The sequence below is a fragment of the Natator depressus genome, chromosome 17 (assembly GCF_965152275.1).
Source record: "Natator depressus isolate rNatDep1 chromosome 17, rNatDep2.hap1, whole genome shotgun sequence".
NCBI lineage: Eukaryota > Metazoa > Chordata > Testudines > Cheloniidae > Natator > Natator depressus.
This window is the reverse complement of record NC_134250.1, coordinates 22,946,455-22,966,339: the sequence shown is the minus strand read 5'-3', so window position 1 is coordinate 22,966,339 and position 19,885 is coordinate 22,946,455. Positions and strand designations below refer to the sequence as shown.

Here is a 19,885-nt window from a genome sequence, read left to right as displayed (position 1 = left end):
GGAACTCCTGTGGGTTCTGTCAGGTTTCAGAGTAACAGCCGTGTTAGTCTGTATTCGCAAAAAGAAAAGGAGTACTTGTGGCACCTTAGAGACTAACCAATTTATTTGAGCATAAGCTTTCGTGAGCTACAGCTCACTTCATCGGATGCATACTGTGGAAAGTGTAGAAGATCTTTTTATATACACACAAAGCATGAAAAAATACCTCCTCCCACCCCACTCTCCTGCTGGTAATAGCTTATCTAAAGTGATCACTCTCCTTACAATGTGTATGATAATCAAGGTGGGCCATTTCCAGCACAAATCCAGGGTTTAACAAGAACGTCTGGGGGGGGGGTAGGAAAAAACAAGGGGAAATAGGTTACCTTGCATAATGACTTAGCCACTCCCAGTCTCTATTCAAGCCTAAGTTAATTGTATCAAATTTGCAAATGAATTCCAATTCAACAGTTTCTCCCTGGAGTCTGGATTTGAAGTTTTTTTGTTGTAATATCACAACTTTCATGTCTGTAATCGCGTGACCAGAGAGATTGAAGTGTTCTCCGACTGGTTTATGAATGTTATAATTCTTGACATCTGATTTGTGTCCATTTACTCTTTTACGTAGAGACTGTCCAGTTTGACCAATGTACATGGCAGAGGGGCATTGCTGGCACATGATGGCATATATCACATTGGTGGATGTGCAGGTGAACGAGCCTCTGATAGCGTGGCTGATGTTATTAGGCCCTGTGATAGTGTCCCCTGAATAGATATGTGGGCACAGTTGGCAACGGGCTTTGTTGCAAGGATAGGTTCCTGGGTTAGTGGTTCTGTTGTGTGGTATGTGGTTGCTGGTGAGTATTTGCTTCAGGCTGGGGGGCTGTCTGTAGGCCAGGACTGGCCTGTCTCCCAAAAAACTTCAAATGCAGGTTTGGAAGGCGGGATCAGGGATCAGGGTTGGGTTGTGGGGATAGGCTCAGGGGTACAGGCTCCAGTCGGCCCTTACCTCAAGCAGCTCCTGGAAGCAGCGGCATGTCCCCCTGTAATGATGCTGGTTCTGGCGGGACCCAACTGAGAGTGCCAATTCAGGATGAATTGCTGAAAGCAGGGCAGTTACAGCCCAAGGCTGGGGTTTCTATGCACACCAAGGCAAACCCAACCAGACAGACAGAGAAGACTTTGGTTTTACCCCACTGGCTAACCACAAGCAATTCCCTTAGACACCCCAGTTTCCCAGTATCACCACCAGTGCCACTCGTTATGGGGACAAATGGTTATGAAAACCTATGTCCCAGTAAAAGAAAAAAGGTTCTCTCGATCCCAAAGGACCAAGCCCCAGACCCAGGTCAATTTACAAATCAGATCTTACCCACAAATCACGCTGTTGCCAATCCTTTCGAGTCTAAAATCGAAAGGTTTATTCATAAAAGGAAAGAAATAGAGATGAGAGCTAGAATGGGTTAAATGGAATCAACGACATCCGGTAATGGCCAAGTTCTTGGTTCAGGCTTTTAGCAGAGATGGAATAAACTGCAGGTTCAAATCAAGTCTCTGGAGAACATCCCCAGCTGGGATGGGTCTTTCAGTCCTTCGTTCAAAGCTTCAGTGCAGCGAAGTCCCTCCAGAGGTAGGAAGCAGGATTGAAGACAAGATGGAGGAGCTGCAGCAGCTTTTTATAGTCTCCTGCCATGTGGTCTTTCTTTCTTTGTCCCAAGGACGAGCTGCCCAGGACATGGCCTGGAAAACCCTCAGAGTTCTGTCCATAGGCAGGTCCCTGCACACCTTGCTGAGTCCCAAGGCGTGTCTGCCTTCTCTCAATGGGTCAGTTGTATATCTGATGGCATAGGCACTGACTCCATGGGTGCTCTGGGGCTGGAGCACCCACGGAGAAAAATTGGTGGGTGCTCTGAACCCACCGGCAGCTCCCCGCCCCACCCTAGCTCACCTCCGACTCTGCTCCACCTCCTCCCCTGAGCGTGTTTCTGGGTCCTGCTTCTCCCCCACTCCCTCCCAGCTCTTGCACTGCAAAACAGCTGTTTTGTGCGGCAAGCCAGGGAGGGAGTGGGGAGGAGGGGGAACATGGTGCGCTTGGGGGAGGAGGCATGGCCAGGGTGGGGATTTGGGGAGGGATCCAATAGGGGCAGGGAGGGGCGGAGCTGGGGTGGGGGCGGGGTGGGGGGGTCGTGAGCATCCACGGGCGCCGCCAAAAGTTGGTGCCTGTGTCTGATGGTCCTTAATGGGCCACCAAGCAGGCTAGGCAGAGCTGACACCAACTTGTCTGGAGTGTTCCCCAGAAGCATAGCACAAGTTTGAAATACAGACAGTATAGAGCCAATATTCATAACTTTAAATACAAAATGATACACATATACAGATATACACATATACAGCATAATCATAACCAGCAAACCATAACCTTGTCTTAGACACCTTATTTGACGCCCTTTATGTAAAATTTGGGGCCACTACAGGCCTTTACTTGCAACAATGATCTATAGGGTCCCCGTTCATGTCACTAACATCACACCCTGCTCCGGCTCCTATGTGGAGACGTGGCCAGGAGGCTCTGCACACTGCTCTGTCTTCAGGCGCTGCCCCCGTAGCTCCCACTGGCTGCAGTTCCCGGCCAATGGGAGCTGCTGAACTGGCGCTTGTGGTGGGGGCAGTGCGTGGCGCCCCCAGGCTGCCTCTATGTGTAAGAGCCAGAGGGGGGACATGCTGCTGCTTCTGGGAGCCACACAGAGCTACGGGAGGTAGGGAGCCTGCCTTAGCCCTGCTGCACTGCCGACTGGACTTTTAACAGCCGGGTCAGCAGCACTGACTGGAGCCGCCAGGGTCCCTTTTTGACCAGGCATTCTGGTAGAAAACCGGACACCTGGCAACCCTACTGCTGCCAGGGGTGGGTCTGGGGCTGTGGCCAGAGCTGTGGCCAGGGACCGAGCCTGGAGGCAGTGGTGAGGCCAGGAACAGAGCTGCAGCCGGGCCACATTGGGGGCTGACAGCTGGGCCCCTGGCCAGGTGTGGAGTCACGAAGCTGGGGCCATGGCTGGGGGTGGGGCCAGAGCAGAGCTGGTGGCAGGGCAAGGTTGGATAGCGCTCTCTCCCCACTCCTTGTGGGGGCTGAGCTGGCCCCCCGCCCCCCTGCAAAGGTTCCTCCATGCCCCCCTAGGGGGCTCACCCCACAGTTCGGGGACCTTTGGGCTAGTGCAATCCTTTGCTGTATAAACAGGGAATCTTGGATAGGAATAGAGAAGTTATTCTACTTCTGTATTTGGCACTGGTGCGACTGCTGCTGGACTCCTGTGTTCAGAATGGTGTCCACAATTCAAGAAGGATGTTGATAAACTGGAGAAAGTTCAAAGAGCCACAAGAATAATTAAAGTCTTGTAAATTATGTCCTGTAGCACAGGTGGGCAAACTATGACCCGTGAGCCATATATGGCCCGCGGGACCTTCCTGCCTGGCCCCTGAGCTCCTGGCCCGGGAGGCTAGTCCCCGGCCCCTCCCCTGCTGTTCCCCCTCCCTCGCAGCCTCAGTGCACTGCGCTGCCGGCACAATGCTCTGGGTGGCCGGGCAGTTCAGTTGCAGAGCCACGGCCTGACCTGGTGCTCTGGGCGGCATGACTGTAGCGCCGCCAGCCACTGGTGCTCCAGGCAGTGTGGTAAGGGGGTAGCGGGAGTTGGATAGAGGGCAGGGGAGTTCGGGGGTGTGGTCAGGGGTCGGGGTGTGGATAGGGATCGGGGCGGTCAGAGGGCAGGGAACAGGGGGATTGGATGGGGCAGGGGTCCTGGGGGGGCAGACAGGAATGGGGGGGATTGGATGGGGCAGCAGGGGGCAGTCAGGGGTGAGGGGTCCGGGGGTAGTCAGGGGACAGGGAGCAGGGGGTGGTGGATGGGGCAGGAGTCCCGGGGGAGCCATCAGGGGTTGAGAAGCAGGGGGGTCAGATAGGAGGCGGGGGCTGGGCCACACCTGGCTGTATGCCCGCCCCTGCCCTATGGTGATAGACTCAAAGAGTTCAATCTATTTAGTTTAACAAAGAGAAGGTTAAGGGGTGACTTGATCACTGACTGTAGGTAACTACATGGGGAAGAAAAATTTGATAAAAGAGTGCTCTTCAGTCTAGCAGAGACAGCTGTAACATGATCCAATGGCTGAAAAGTGAAGCTGGACAAATTCAGACTGGAAATAAGGAATATTTTTAACAGCCATTGGAACAGTTTACCAGGAGTTGTGGCAGATTCTCCATCACTGACTATTTTTAATCAAGATTGGGGGTTTTTCTAAAAGATCAGCCCTAGTTCAAACAGGAATTGGTTCTTGGAAGTCCAATGGCCTGTGCTTTAGATGAGATGATCACAATGGCCCCTTAGATTGTATGACTCCATGAGACTCAGCTCCCTGCTAAAGAGAAGGCTAGGTGGAGAAGAAGGGTGGTTTTGTACTGACTAAGACTCAGGGTTCATTTGCTGGAACTGCTCTAGACTCCTGGGGACCTTGGCTGCAACACCTGATCTCTCTGTGCCCTCTTGTCTGGTTGGTTTGTAAGGCCTGTCTCTCACTATATATATAGAGAGAGCCTGGCACGATGGGGCTGATCCCAGCTGAGGCCTGTAAGCCCTGCTATACTACTGCTCATTTAGCACCATTCATCTGCTCCTGACAGTCCAAGCTGTAGAGGGCATCCCCATACCAGCAGCATCCCTGGCATCGTTCATGGATTTAGATGTTACTTGTGCTTCCCACACTAATCCTGACACTTGAGCTCTTTTAAAGGTCTCAGGCATAGATGACTCATGCCTGCTGATACTGGGGGGGGCACAATGTGTTGCCCCTGGGAGGAACTTCCAGCCCCACCTCCCTGGGCCAGGACAGCCAATCCCGCTGACTCCTGGGAGGCTGGGACCACAGGAGCAGGGAGAACGTGCCTCTGGGCTTGGGCAGCCAGCTCCAGCCTGACTCACAGCACCAGTGTCTCCCTGGAGTGCCCGTGCCCGCGTGGACATCTCAGCAGAGGGAGGGGCATGAGCAATATCCCTACCTCTGGCTGTGCAGAGAGACTCGGCTCCCGGAGCCTTCCCCAGCGACCCCCTACCTTGTGCCCAGCTGGGTCCACTGCCCTGTCCGCGCCCCACCAAAGTTACCTGTGGAGCAGGGAGGAGGGTGGCTCAGTCTTTCTCCTGCTACACCTCTCTTGGCCAGTTCTTATTCTAGTTTCTACATTTTCAGAACTGAGCCTTTTACAAGTCACTCCTGCTCCACAGAAGGGGACTACTGTCCTCACAGCTCTTCAGGGAGGGATGCACGCAGGAGGGGACCACTGCCCTCACAGCTCCTCAGGGAGCGATGCACGCAGGAGGTGCTCCTGTGGGACACACCATTGAACACAGTGGAAGTGACTTCACACATCTAAAGGGTGTGATGCAATGAGCTTTTCTATTGTTGTCACCAGATAATAGCAAGAGGACGTACCACCTGAGCAGAGGGGCTGAGGTGCAGGCACTCACCTACTGGGCTTCCAGCTCCTTGCCCAGTGGTTTTATACCAATGTAATGCCATTGACTTCGGTGGAGTTATGCCTGACTTGCAGTGGTATGAATGAGCCGAGGATTAGGCTGCCGTGTACCATTGCAGTGGCTCTCTTCTGGGTTGAAAATAACCCCTCACTTCTTGGGAGCTGACTCCATCTGTACCCAAAGGGAGAAGATTTTGGCCTGGAGTTGAACCTTACCGAGGAGAGGGGCAGTCAGAGCTCTGGGCATTGAGCTCTTTTGATGGGTGGGTGAAATCTGTGAATCCTTGACACCCTTCATTGCCACTAACCCAGGTGTATTTGTGTATCTTTCCAGGGATGAAGCCAGCAATCACCCTCTTCGGATTCCTGGTAACGCTGAGCCTGTGCCAGGGATCTGGACCTTCCTTGAATGGTATTGCCCCTTTCTCCTGCCCCTCCTGCTCTCTATAATAAGTTTGAAAAAGATTTTTTTTTAAAAAGTGGTTTATATTTTTGAGAAGGAAAAAGTGCAAAATTACAATGGCATCAGGAATTAAACATGTCACCTGCACAGAAATCTTCCCTAGAGAAAGGCTGAACCACAAAAGAAATAAACAGCTTGCTCAGGAAAACAAACCAGCAGTTGATAATTTGCCTTTTCAGAATCGCTTAGACCCAAGTGCCCTTTCCCTCTCCTGCACTGGTCATTCTACAGGATGGTGAGTTTCTGACAGCTAGTGTCCTGTTGCTGTTCAGCCATGTCGAACAGAGATGTTATTGGTTTTATGTATATTCGTTCAGTACTCAGAGAGCAAATGCTATAATGTTAGGGAGGATATGCTGCATACCTAACAGAGACTGAATCTCCCTGCTTTAAGTGCAAAACTCAACCTTAGCTACAGATTTCTCTGCATTTAATTATGGAGGCACCAGTTGTGGCTGCGCAGTTCAGATTAATCTGAGTTTTGCTCTTAAAGCAGGGATTCAGACACTTGGTTTAAGTGCAGAACTCAACTCAATCTTAACCACAGAGCCAGAAGGCTTCAAACAGATTCTCTTTATCCCTAATTGCTCCCTTGTGACGGGCATAATATTTGCAGGGGCCCTGTCAGCTTTTCCTCCTCATGGTGCTCAAGAACTTAACTAGTGGCTTTCTTGTGGGCAATAATACCTCTGCTTGGGCTGGTTTATTAATGTCAACAATTCAAACCATTCTCCAAGTCCTTGAATACAGCCCATCAACACAGCATCTGTTCAGCTCCAAGACCTTCCACCAGCCCCAGGGCTCTTCTTAAGTCCTAGTCTGCTTTTTATCCAGGAGCCCTCTAGCTCCTTCTATCTGAAATCCTTCCCTGCTCTGTCCATCAGGAACTCCCTGCTCTTCCTACCTGGCATCCTTTCTCCTCCAGGAGATGGTCCAGCACTCTCTCGCACTGTCTGTTCTCAGACTTGGACAAGTCATTGGGCAACCCCCTTGCTGCTCCCCTGGCCCTCAGCCTTCTTCAGCCCTTTGGCTTTCTTGGCTTGGGGAGGGCGGCAGGCAAGTCTCTCCTGGCCTCCCTCCTTCTCCAACCCCCAGGCTTTTCCTATCCTCTCTTACCCAAATTTCCTTCTGCCTTCCTTGGCCCCAGATGCCACCCCACAGTCCTAATCAGGTCCAGCTGCAGATACAAGAAAGCTGGGCCCACTGTCCTTAGAGGGACCATCCAGGGATGAAAAATGCAGCCTCGTCTCCCAAATTTATAGCACTTACTCTTTGAATCTGGAAGGAATTTTCTGAGACTTTACATATAAATCTGCTAATTAGTTTACAAGTTAAAATGAATTTTAAATGGGTTCTTTAAGAAATTTAGCACCCCGTATCAGACCATTTTTTTTCTTAAATGATCTCAGCTCGGACATTGTCTGTCCACACAATAATTGGCAGAGAGGTGAATTTTGAATAGATCTAGCTAAATAACTGTGTACAATAATGTCACGGGTTTCCCCTGGGGTGCCACCTGGAACTGGGTACCACTGAGTCTCCCAGACCCACCAGCCTGGGCTCCCTCTCACACTGTGCTGCTGTGAAAAGTTGCTAAGCTCTCCAAGCTTGCTCTTTCGACCAGCATACACACAGGTAGGACACACCCAGCTGTCGTAACATGCAAACAGGCTTTCTGATCAGCCCCTGCATGGGAAGGCTATACAACTAGGGTACTTACCAGCTTCTCAGGCACACCACACCTCTGGAGGGTAAACCCAAAATTATACAGTCTTGTGCTGCACAGAGAACTGCACAGAGAACTGTAAGCTCATGAAGTTTGCCCTCTCCCTCAACGTGGAGAGAGAGATGCAAAAGTTTTCTGCCCCAAGTTATAATGTCCACACGCTGGTTTTAGACAAAACAAAAACAAGTTTATTAATTACAAAAGATAGATTTTAAGTGATTATAAGAGATAGCAAACAGATCAAAGCAGATTACCTTGCAACTAAACAAAAATGCAATCTAAGCTTAATATACTAAAGAAATTGGATATCAGTAGCAAATTCTCACCCTAATTGTTGATTTAGGCAGTTTGCAGAGTCTTGAGAGAAAGCTGCACTTGCTTGCAACTTAAAACCCGTTATTCCTTTCACAGGCTAGAAACCCCTCTAGCTTGGGTCCAGCCCTTCTCCCCAGTTCCAGTCCTTGTTCCTCAGACGTTTCCAGTAGTCTCCCTTGGGCGGGGAGTCCAAGAAGAACCCCAATGATGTCACTCCCCTGCCTTAAATAGTTTTTGCAAATGGCGGAAACCCTTTGTCTCCAACTTTAGTTCCCATGCCTTTCAATGAAAAAACACTGGTATTCTGTGATGGAGTCCAGTACCAGGTGACTTGGCCACATGTCTCTGTAAGGCCACAGCAGCCATGAATCAGAGGCTGTTTGTAGCGTCCTCAGAAAGGCTCCCCCGTGGGAGATTAGCATCTTGTAAGACCTATTGTTTTCCCTAATGGCCCTTCCCAGCCAGCCATCTAGACTGATTGCATTCTGTCTAGTGGGTGTTCCCCAGGTGTAAGCACATTTCAATATATCTAACTTCAGATACCAGAATGATACATGCATACAAATAGGATAATCATATTCAGTAAATCATAACCTCTTCAATGATATCTCACATGCCTTATCTTGTACCAAATATATCATAATTATGACATACTCATATCATAATAATAATACTATGAAGAATATGGGGCGTAATGCCACAAATAATTTTTAGCATAAATTGTGAATTCTTCATTGTTCTTCATAACTGAAAGTTTCTTTTTTGGCAGAGGCTGAAGAATAATAATTTTTTTTAGAGAAACTCACTATGAATTTTCCTTTTGCAAAAGGTCTGTCTTCTCTCATTGTTCTTCCAGACTTTCAGTGATGAAGAATAATGGGAAAGACAATTAGCTCTGTACCTTTCATTTCAGAAACTACCCATTGCACCAGGCCTATTCGGGGGAGCGGGGAGGAGGGGAGCATGTGTAGTGGTACACAGGGGATAGCAGGAGGGAGGTGGAAACCAGAATGTGTCTTCAGGGGAATGTGGACAGGAAAGAGGGAGGAAAAGGTGTATTCCAACTGCTTTGCTATACTGTGGAGACGCAAAGCAGCTGTAAACCCATCTTCCATGGCCAGTACTCGCTGCTTTGTGCTGCTTCCGAGGGGCAGAAAAACGTTAGCCTGAACCAGTAGATCTGGCCATAAAAATGAAAAGCAAATTATTATTTTTTTAAAATCAAGATGATTCTCAGACAAAAGCTACATTAAAGTGAAATCAAGTTTCAGAGTACGTATCAGTAGTTTAGGATAACAAACATAACCGGGATGTTGTAACTATCCCATAAACAATTGTTATGAACCCAAGAAATTCAGAGTAAAGACTAAACTTAAAAGAAATCCAAACCTGTTCTGGTCTATAAATGCCTGTTTCAGCTAGAGAGACAAGGTGGATGAGATAATGTCTTTTACTGGAGCAATATCTGTTGGTAAAAGAGACAAGCTTTCAAGCTACACAGAGCTCTTCAGTTCAGCTTGGGCACATAGAAGCAACTAGGCAGAACCTGCCCCAGTAGGTACCATGTGGAGAAATAATAGTGCAAAGAGAACAGGGCAATTCTCAGACAAAAGCTACATTAAACTGGAGTCAAGTTTCAAAGCACATCAGTAATTTTGGGTAGAATTTGATGCAACATGTACTATATGGGAGAGCTAATAGTACAAAGGAAACCTAATCTTTGAATGTACAAGCTCTGTGGGTATTGAATAGCTGTAAGAATGAGTATACGATCTGAGGAGAGCGGGACAGAGGCCAGATAGTGAGCCTCAGGGAAGATTCAACTTGTGATGGGCAGAGACTTGCTCCAATATATACAGCAAATCCTGATTTGTGGAGTGAACTTGTGGGAAGGAGTTGTCCTCATGTCATGCTCCTTCTTCTCTTTGGACTAGATATCTCAGGGATGCTGTCGGCTCCGTCCCTTCTGAGCAGTGTTGATGAAGCCAAGCAGCTGGTGGATGCAGCATATAAGTACACCCGGAACCGGTGAGTTCCCTGTTTACAGAGGGTCAGCCTCTTATACCCTTCTGCATGGTGAATAGCTCCCTGCTCCATGAGTAGGTGGCTCCATTGATTTCAGTGTCACTATTTGCAGAGTAAGGTGCAACTCATCCTGAGCACAGGTGTCAAAATCTGGCCCACAGTAATTCTCCATATGTAATATGCTGCAGTCCAATATCTGACCCCAGTCCAAGGCACTCTTCTACTCCAGGTTGCAAGTAGGACAATGCCTGAGCCCTAATCTGTGATTGGTGACATTCTCGAGCAGGGCTACAAAAGGGGTGTCAATAAGGTGGCATTTAACTGTCCTTAGTAGAAAATGACAGTAAAAGAGATGGAGGGACAGAGACAGTCTGTCCCCATGGGCCTCTCGTGTATGCAAGACCTGCCTGTGAGCATCATGGTTACCTGTGCTCTGACATAATTGTTATGGAATTGCCAGCAGCTATTCCATAGTTAAGGTTGGGTTCAGTTTTTCATCTAAGAATACAGTGCATCTTCCTCAATTTACAACACTTAATCTGGGAGGAAAGACTGAATCTTCTGAGGGTTTTCAGCTAAATTTTAACAAATCACTTTTTTTTGAGTCACAGGTATTCCTGGGCCCCATCTAGCTTCCAGACACCTTATTCAACCCTGCAAACTTTCCACATAATTAACACACATTGAAAACCTGGGGAATCAGCACAGCTGAACAAATCAGGTCATAATGCAAAGTTCTTCTTTGAGTGATTGTTCACGTCCATTCTAATTAGGTGTGTGTGCGCTGCGTGCATGGACATTGGAAACTTTCCCCCTTAGCCGCTCCCATCAGGATGGCAGGGGAACCCCCTAGAGTGGCGCCATCATGGCAGGGGATATATTGCCCTGCCAGCCCGACCCCCCCTTCTGTTCCTTCTTATTGTCCGTGGCGGCGTTGGAACATTTTCTCTCTCTCTCGCTTGCGAGAGATCCCTTAGCCTTTCAGTCTTGTTCTTAGATAGTTACCAGTTCGTTAGAACTCCATTGTTTCAGGTGTCTGGAAGCTAGTTCCAGCACCAGCCTTGGGCTGCGGGGCATGCTGCAAGCCCAGGGTTTCAAAGCTTATGCCATGTGCCGCAAGTCTATGCCTAACAGCGACTCCCACGACTCCTGTCTCCGGTGTCTGGGAGCGTCTCATCAGGCAGAGTGCTGCAAAATCCTCGAACACCCCTCCACACCCGACACTTTTGAGGCAGAAAAAGACCTCATTGAGTTGTCGGTGCCAAACCCCCTCCTGGGCGGGAAGAAGCCTCTGGCACCATCTAAAAGGGGGCGGTTCAGAGGGAAGCCGGCAATGGTGCGCCGCTTGAGGTCACCATCTCAGCACCACTCCCGGCACCGCTCCCGTTCAAGCTCGGCGTCTTACTATTCCTTGGTGCCCACAACCCAGAGTGAGGTTATGGCACCAGAGACGAACCAGCCAGCGGCACCCGCGGCGACTGCACGCCAGTCCCCAACACCATTGGTCGCCCAGCACCGGACCTCACCGGCGCCGAGTGCAAGACACTGATCCCGCTCCCGAGACTCCCAGTACCGTTCGTGGTCCTGGTCAGCCAGGCACCCCTCCCCTGCTCCCCGGCACCCTGCGACCGCTCAAAGTTCGGCACCACCCTGGTCCTCTCCATCGGTATCCTCCAGCTCTGAGGCCGACTCTGGTCGCTCTAGCTATAGCAGACATCGAACAATAGCCAGCAGAGAATCCCAACCAGCTTGGCAGCCACAATGGCCTCCTCTGGGTCAGCGGCCTTTCTGGACCCCATGGGCCTACCACCAGCAACAGGGCATCTCCTCCAGAGCCTCTAGGTCCGGACAATCTATGTGACACCATTCCAGGTCGCCACACAGGCACCCATCAAGGACAAGGGAGGCCACTCTCTCTAGGCCACCCCCAGACCCACAAGAGCAACCGCGCCTCCAGGCCCAATACCTGAGGCAGTGCCAAGCTCTGCGACACCTCGAGAGGTGGCAAAGCCCCGCAGGGCCCTGAAGTGACCCAGGCATATGAGGACACACAGGAGGGTCTAGATGAGGGCAACCTGCAGCACCTCACTTCCTCCTCTTCCCCAGACGAGGCAGTGGCAAGCACATCAGTCTCAGGACCACCACTGATTGACCACAGGACTCACCAGGAGCTGCTCTGTGGGATCACCCTCAATATGGGCTTCCAGGCAGAAGAAATGGTTGAGCAGGAGGATCTGATGGTGGATAGCCTGATGCCCGAGGGTCCCTTCAGAGTTGCACTCCCTCTCATAAAGACCATACAAATGAATTACAAAACAATATGGTTTCAGAGTAGCAGTCATGTTAGTCTGTATTCTCAAAAAGAAAAGGAGTACTTGTGCACCTTAGATATTAATAAATTTATTTGAGCATAAGCTTTCATGAGCTACAGCTCACTTCATCGGATGCATTCGATGAAGTGAGCTGTAGCTCATGAAAGCTTATGCCCAAATAAATTTGTTAGTCTCTAAGGTACCACAAGTACTCCTTTTCTTAAAACAATATGGCAGACCCCAGCCTCGAGGGGCGTAGAATGGAAATACTTTGCTCCCTCCAATGGCTATGAGTTCCAGTTCTGCCATCCGGCTCCCTGTTCCCTAGTCATTTCAGCAGTCAACGAAAAGGAACGACAGGGCCAAAAAGCCTTGGCCCCAAAGGCCAAGGAAGCCCAATGTTTGGACCTCTTCGGTAGGAAGGCCTACTCTTCTGGAAGCCTCCAGTTACGTATAGCCAATCAGCAGACAGTCCTTAATAGTCATAATTTCAACTCTTGGATGGCCGTGTCCAAATTTAAGGATTGCCTGCCCCAGAACTCACACTCTGAGTTTGCGGCTTTAATTGAGGAAGGGAAGGCAGTGGCTAAAACTTCATTTCACCCTCAATTCAGCGGACTCTGCGGCCAGAACCATTGCCTCAGGGGTAGTCAGGTGATGCTCAGTGTGGCTCCAAGCATCGGGCCTCCCTCCAGAGTTCCAGAATACCCTCCTTTTGAGGGTTCAGGCCTTTTCTCAGAGCAAACAGACTCCAGGCTGCATGGCCTTAAGGATTCTCAGGCCACCCTGAAGTCACTAGGGATCCATACTCTGGCAACCCAGAGAAAGCCCTTCAGGCCTCTGCAGAGGCAGTATCAACCCCACCCCAGATAGGAGCTGTATTGCCGGCAGGGGAGAAATAACAGGCACAGACAGAACAATGTGCCTAACTAGGGCCAGAATAAGCCCCAACTGGGAAACAAGCAAGGGTTTTGAAGGCATGCCCGAGGACAGTGTACCAACCCAGCTCCTGGATCCATCCCCAGAGTTTTTAAACTGACTATCCCACTTCTACCATGCGTGGTCCCATATAACATCAGACCGCTGGGTCCTATACATGGTACAGGTTGGATACTCTCTCCAGTTCTCCTCCTCCCCTACCTCCCACCCACCTTCCCTGTCCTTCTTCAGGGACCCCTCTCACGAGCAACTCCTTCTTCAGGAGGTTCGTTTGCTCCTCGAGATAGGTGCAGTGGAGGAGGTTCCGCAGGAGCTAAGGGGAAAAGGGTTTTACTCCCGTTACTTCCTAATCCCCAAGGCAAAGGAGAATGTTCGACCCATTTTAGACCTTCGTGGACTCAATAAATTTATGGTCAAGCTCTGGTTCTGCATGGTCTCCCTGAGCACTATCATTCCATCACTGGATCCGGGGATTGGTACGCTGCCCTTGACATGAAAGACGCATACTTCCATATTGCTATTCATCCGGCGCACCGATGCTTCCTCTGGTTTGCCATAAACCAACATCACTACCAGTTCACGGTTCTCCCACTCGGCCTGTCCACAGCCCCCCGAGTGTTCATGAAATGCAAGGCGGTGGTGGCAGCCTTCCTGCGGAAGAGGCAGGTTCAAGTGTACCCGTACCTGGCTTCTCACAGGTCATTCCAAGGATGAGGTCCAGTCCCACGTGATGGTAGTCATGGACACATTTCACAGACTCCTCCTCAATGTGCCCAAATCTTCTCTCATACCCACCCAAAGGTTAGCGTTTATAGGGACAGTCCTGGACTCAGTACAGGCAAAAGCGAACCTTCCAGAGCCCAGATTCCAAGCCATAGAGCAGATTGTAAAATCAATGCTTCGGTATTCCACTACCACAGTCAGGTGTTGCGTACAGCTAATAGGGCATATGGCAGCTTGCCAGTACGTAGTCAGCCATGCCCGACTGAGACTCAGACCCTTGCAAGTGTGGCTCACACTGTCTTATCGTCTGTCTAGAGACCCCCTGAACCTCGTGGTGATGATCCTGGAACAGGTTCTAAAATCCCTGTGCTGGTGGCTGGACCAACCAGTGGTCTGTGCAGGGGTCCCCTTCGCCAAGCCCCAACCTTCTCTGATGTTAGTAACAGAGGCATCACATCTGGGCTGGGGCGTACACTTAGGGGACCTGAGGACACAAGGCTTGTGGTTGAGGGACAAGATACTTCTCCATATCAACCTGAAGGAGCTCAGGGCAGTTCATCTGGCCTGCCAGACCTTTCATGCCACATTGCAAGGTCACAGCGTGACAGTCCTGACAGACAACACCACCACCATGTTCTATATAAACAAACAAGGCGGAGCCCGCTCCTCACCTCTCTGCCATGAAGCTCTTCTTCTCTGGGACTTCTGTATAGCCTCATCCATTCAGCTCAAAGCATCCTACCTTCCAGGAGTGTGGAACGAGCTTGCTGATCGCCACAGCAGGTCATACCACATGCACGAGTGGTCAATCAGATTGGACAACATACAGTCAGTCTGCCAGGAGTGGGGTGATCCCCAAGTAGACCGCTTCGCCACCAAGAGCAACAGACAGTGCCCTCAGTTCTGCTCATTCCAAAACCACAGTCCAGCCTCGATTGCCGATGTGCTCTTAATACCATGGGGCAAGGGTCTGAAGTATGCCTTACCTCCTATCCCACTTGTCCATCGGGTCCACCTCAAAATTCGCAGACATAGGGTGATGGTGATCATTATCAGCCCCTCTTGGTCCTGACAGCATTGGTATACAACCCTACTAGAGCTGTCTGTAGACGCCCTGATTGCCCTGCCCCTCAATCCAGATCTGATCACGCAGGACCACGGGTGCCTCCTTCACCCAAACCTGCAGTCTCTGCATCTCATGGCTTGGAAACTCTGTGGCTAAATTCCATGGAGAGCCAGTGCTCTCAGTTGATGAGACAAATTCTCCTCGGCAGTAGGAAACCTTCTGCTAGGGCTACCTACCTGGTGAAATGGATAAGGTTTTCCTGTTGGTGTGAACCCAAGCACCTTCAACTACTCCAGGGTACCATCCCAGTTATTTTAAAATACCTCCTACACCTTAAGCATCAGGGTCTATCCCCTTCCTCCATCAGAGAAAACCTGGTGGCCATTTAAGCTTTCCATCCAGGGGAGTCTGGACGCTCGGTATTTTCTAATCCCATTGTGGGGTGATTCTTCAAAGGTCTGGAGAGGGTGTTCCTGTATTCTCGACCACCAGTCCCAACCTGGAACCTGTACCTGGTCCTCTCCAAACTCATGAGCCCACCATCTGAGCCCCTGGCCACTTGTTCCCTCCTCTATCTTTCTTGGAAGGTGCGTTCCTGGTGGCCATTACATCAGCAAGAAGGGTGTCCAAGCTGAGAGCCCTCACCTCTGAACCACCGTACACGGTGTTTCATAAGGACAAGGTGCAGCTTAGACCACATCCTAAATTTCTCCCCAAGGTGGTCTCCCAATTCCACATGGGTCAGGACATTTGCTTACTAGTGTTCTTTCCAAAACCCCACATGAGCCCGAGACACCGCAGCCTACACATGCTGGATGTCCGGAGAGCCCTGGCTTTCTACATAGGGTGCACGAAACCTTTCCACAAGTCGACCCAATTGTTCATCACCATAGCTGACAAAATGAAAGGTCTTCCTTTCTCTGCGCAGTGCATATTGTTCTGGATCGCAGACTGCATTCGCACATGCTATGAGTTGGCCAAGGTCCCAGCCCCAGCAATTACGGCCCATTCAACCAGAGCACAGGCATCTTCGACAGCCTTTCTGGCTCAGGTCCCTACCCAGGAGATCTGTAAAGCAGCCACCTGGTCTTCAGTGAACATGTTTACAGCCCACTATGCTGTTAACCAACAGGCCAGAGATGATGCAGGAGTCGGCAGAGCTGTTCTTCAATCAATTGTTCCATGACTCCTACCCTCCTCCAATGGTAAGCTTGGAAGTCATCTAATTGGAATGGACGTGAACAATCACTCGAAGAAGAAAAGACGGTTACCTACCACAGTATGCATCCGATGAAGTGAGCTGTAGCTCACGAAAGCTCATGCTCAAATAAATAGGTTAGTCTCTAAGGTGCCACAATCCTCCTTTTCTTTTTACCTACCTCTAGTAACCGTTGTTCTTCGAGATGTGTTGTTCATGTCCATTACAATACCCACCCCCTTTCCCTTCTGTCGGAGTGAACCGCTAGAAGAAACTGAAGGGGGGTCGGGCTGGCAGGGTAATATATACCCTGCCATGAGGGCGCCACTCTAGGGGGCTTCCCTGCTGTCCTGATGGGAGCTGCTAAGGGAAAAAGTGTCCAACGTCCATGCATGTGGTGCACACACACCTAATTGTAATGGACGTGAACAACACTTCTCGAAGAACAACAGTTACAAGAGGTAGGTAACCGTCTTTTACTAACCATTGTAGTTTAAATATAGTTAAGATAGAGAATATGTAACCACATTTTAGGGGAAAGAACATTTCAGGGCTGTTGTGAGTCTATATCTAACATTCCAAACCTGGGAAATTCAGAGTTAAAGTTATGCTTAAAAGAAATCCAAACGTGGTAAGGTTTGGGGAGTGGCGAGTAGTGAGGCCAGGCAATAACCACACGATTCCAGATTCTGGATTGTGATTAAGACATTTCATGTTTGTGGTTCCAGATTGGAGGACATGGACTTTTTAAGGAACCGTTAAGGGGGTTTTATTTTTCTTGTGTACTTCACAAGAGCAGTACAAAGCAGCCAAAGCACAGTGGTAAATCTGTCCCTTAATTTGCAGTGGCTTTATTGATCTGTGTTAGCGAGACTGGTGCGACAGGAAGAGAGGCTGGGAGAGACAAGTTGCTGAGTCTCAATAGTTCTAGCCTGTGCTCCTGCCTCAGTTCCTCTGGCAGTGCTGCCTCTCTGTGTGCAGTGGAGCCAATGGGAAACTTTCAAGCACTGATGACCAAGCCAGTATGGGGCTATGGGACCTTTAAAAGGAGTGGCAGTTGTGCTATGTAATCTACCAACGAGAACTTTTGACATATCCCATCTCCTTCATACCTGTCTTATTACCACCAATAGAATTGTTGCACACAAATGAGCTGTAGAAGGAGGTTGAGGATTAGTTAAGCTACCTCTGATGTCACATTGGTAGCACTTAGAGTTACTTGAGATGTTGCCCTGATCTTATCTGGACCCAGTACAACCATAACAATTTATGCAACAATCACTAATACTTTAATTAATTACAATCACATTTCTTCAAATATAGACTATGAACAAGATGCCAAATATTGTAACTGTGGAAATTTGATAAGTGTGTGTTATTCCATTATTTTGGGATAAAGAAAAGACTGACTTAGATGGTACATTTCTTAAAGGATCCAATTTTTAATTAATTTTAACTCATAAGCTAATTCTCAGGTTTACTGGTAAATTCTCAGAAAATTCATTCTGAACTCAAAGAGTGATTGGTGTAAATTTAGGGAGGTGTAAATTTATCTTCACAGATAACCAAGAGATTGAACCCCTATTTTAAGTGCAAAACAGAACTCAGCCTAAACTATCAAGCTGCAACCAGCACCTCCATAAATACAGGCAAGGACAGTTCAAACAGCTAGATCATTTTTGTGGCATCAGAGATGACTCAACCAACCATCACAATCCCTTGACAGGTGATTTGCATGCTGCAATTCCAATGATTGAAATGAGTCAGTGGAGTAAGGGGGGGGCTGTACATGTGCCCAGGAAGTTCTCATTATGGAGGTACGGTTTGGGACTCCACAGTTGTGTGGAGATTGCACTTAACACAGGAATTCAGCATTTTGTTTTGTATGAACCATCCTGCGTATCCTCCCCATATCCTCCCCAAACTGACAGCACTTAGTCTTTGAGAATAAAATGAATTTTCTGAGCATATACAAGAAAATCTATTAATTAAACAGCATTACAATTAATACAAAAATAAATAATTACAGTTTTTTTGTTCCAATCTAATCTCATTAATGAAATAATGAAGACTCTTCAAACTTTCCATATCATTAACCTTACTGAATTTGTATCCATAGGCTACTTTACAAGAATTTTTGTTTAGGATTCATGGTAATTTTTTGCCATTATTCTTCCTAACTGAAAGTTTTTCCTTCAGCAGTGGCTGAAGAAAAATGTTCTACTTCAGAGAATTCTATGAACAACTGCCCTCTCAAAATGGCTGCCATCTCTTATTCTTCTGAGTCCCATAGCAAAGATGGACAGCGCCTCCTTTCACCTGCTCCTCTCCACTCCTTTATAGCATGGGGAGCTACTATCTTCCCTGGAGGCAACTTGGAGTCACTCTCAGTGGGAACCAGGAGAAGTGGTGGCCATTTTGGATGAGAGCAGCCTGCGTGGTATGAGCAAAGAGACACCAGACTGCAAGGGTGGGATTCACAAGGCGGACATAGGCACCTAACTGCCACTTTAAGTTCCTCAGTCCAACATTAGGTGCCACTGGCATTCACAACCCCTCTGTTAGCTTCTGTGTAACCATGTAGGTGCCTAAAGTCCATAGATAGGCACCCATATTTCTGCCAGTAAAGTCCACAAGGTACCAACATCAGGCAGCTGAGCACCTCCCCACACTGCCATGCAGCTCAACACCTAACACTCGATGGGATTCACAAATGAGGGATTCCCCTGCCTGTCTTGCCTTGCGGGATTGGTCTGGTAGGTGCCCTCTGTACACATCTAAACTGACAGAAAATGTCAGCAGAGGGGGTTGTGGTGCCTCCTTTAGCTCAGTGGCTAGAACACTTGCCCAGGATGTAGGAAACAGGTTCAATTCCTCCCCCCTAAGAAAGGGCTTCACCTGCATTTCCTCCTCATAGGAGAGTGCCCTAGCTGTCAGGGGATTTGGGGGCAGGGCTCTCTGTCTCTCCTGCCGTATCTGCTCCACTTTGTGTAAATCATTCAATACTGACTGGAGCAGGCAGACTGGAACCTGGCTGCCCCACCTCCTAGTGGAGAGCCTGAACCACTGGGCTGTAGAGTCAGTCTTGCTCATGCCATTGTTGGGGTTAGTGTGCAGGGGTTGGGGGGTAGCTGTGATGCCCAGGGGGAAGGCTAGATGATCTGCTGGTCCCATCTGGCCTTACACTTGTGACTCTCTCTGGCCCGACGATGAGTTTGTTTTGTTATCTGTAGTATTTGTTCAGTGCCTTATAGTCATATCCATCACACACTCAGAGAATCTGTTCTTCGTTAGGCCTCTGCTAGCCCTGCCCTTTAGTTCTTTTCCTTCCCCACCCATCTTCCCATTTCTCTCCCTATCCTGTCTGTGATTCTTCTGTACTTTCTCTGCATTGCCTTCCCTGCAGCCAGATCCAATTTCTTCCCTGTGGGCTTCACTCCCTCCCCATGCTCCCCATCCAACCACTAAATGGTCAGCAGTTAAACAGTTATTGTTGACATGGACATGTCATCACTGGTATTTAAAATGGACATCTCAGTGAGAGGAACAGGGGAGATCACCTCTCAGAGCCATGGTGTCAGGCTCTGGGCAGACTTAGGCAGGCATCACTGCCTTGGCTACACT

The 19,885-nt window shown here is 49.1% G+C and overlaps 1 protein-coding gene across 1 annotated transcript in view; it reads left to right on the top strand.

Moving 5' to 3' along the window:
• Positions 1–19,885, top strand: part of LOC142000231 (eosinophil peroxidase-like) — a 77,567-nt gene that overhangs the window by 1,848 nt on the left and 55,834 nt on the right. The window contains 2 exon segments of the mRNA XM_074974325.1: positions 5,829–5,906; positions 9,933–10,026. Of these exon segments, the coding sequence (XP_074830426.1) occupies positions 5,829–5,906; positions 9,933–10,026 (172 nt within the window).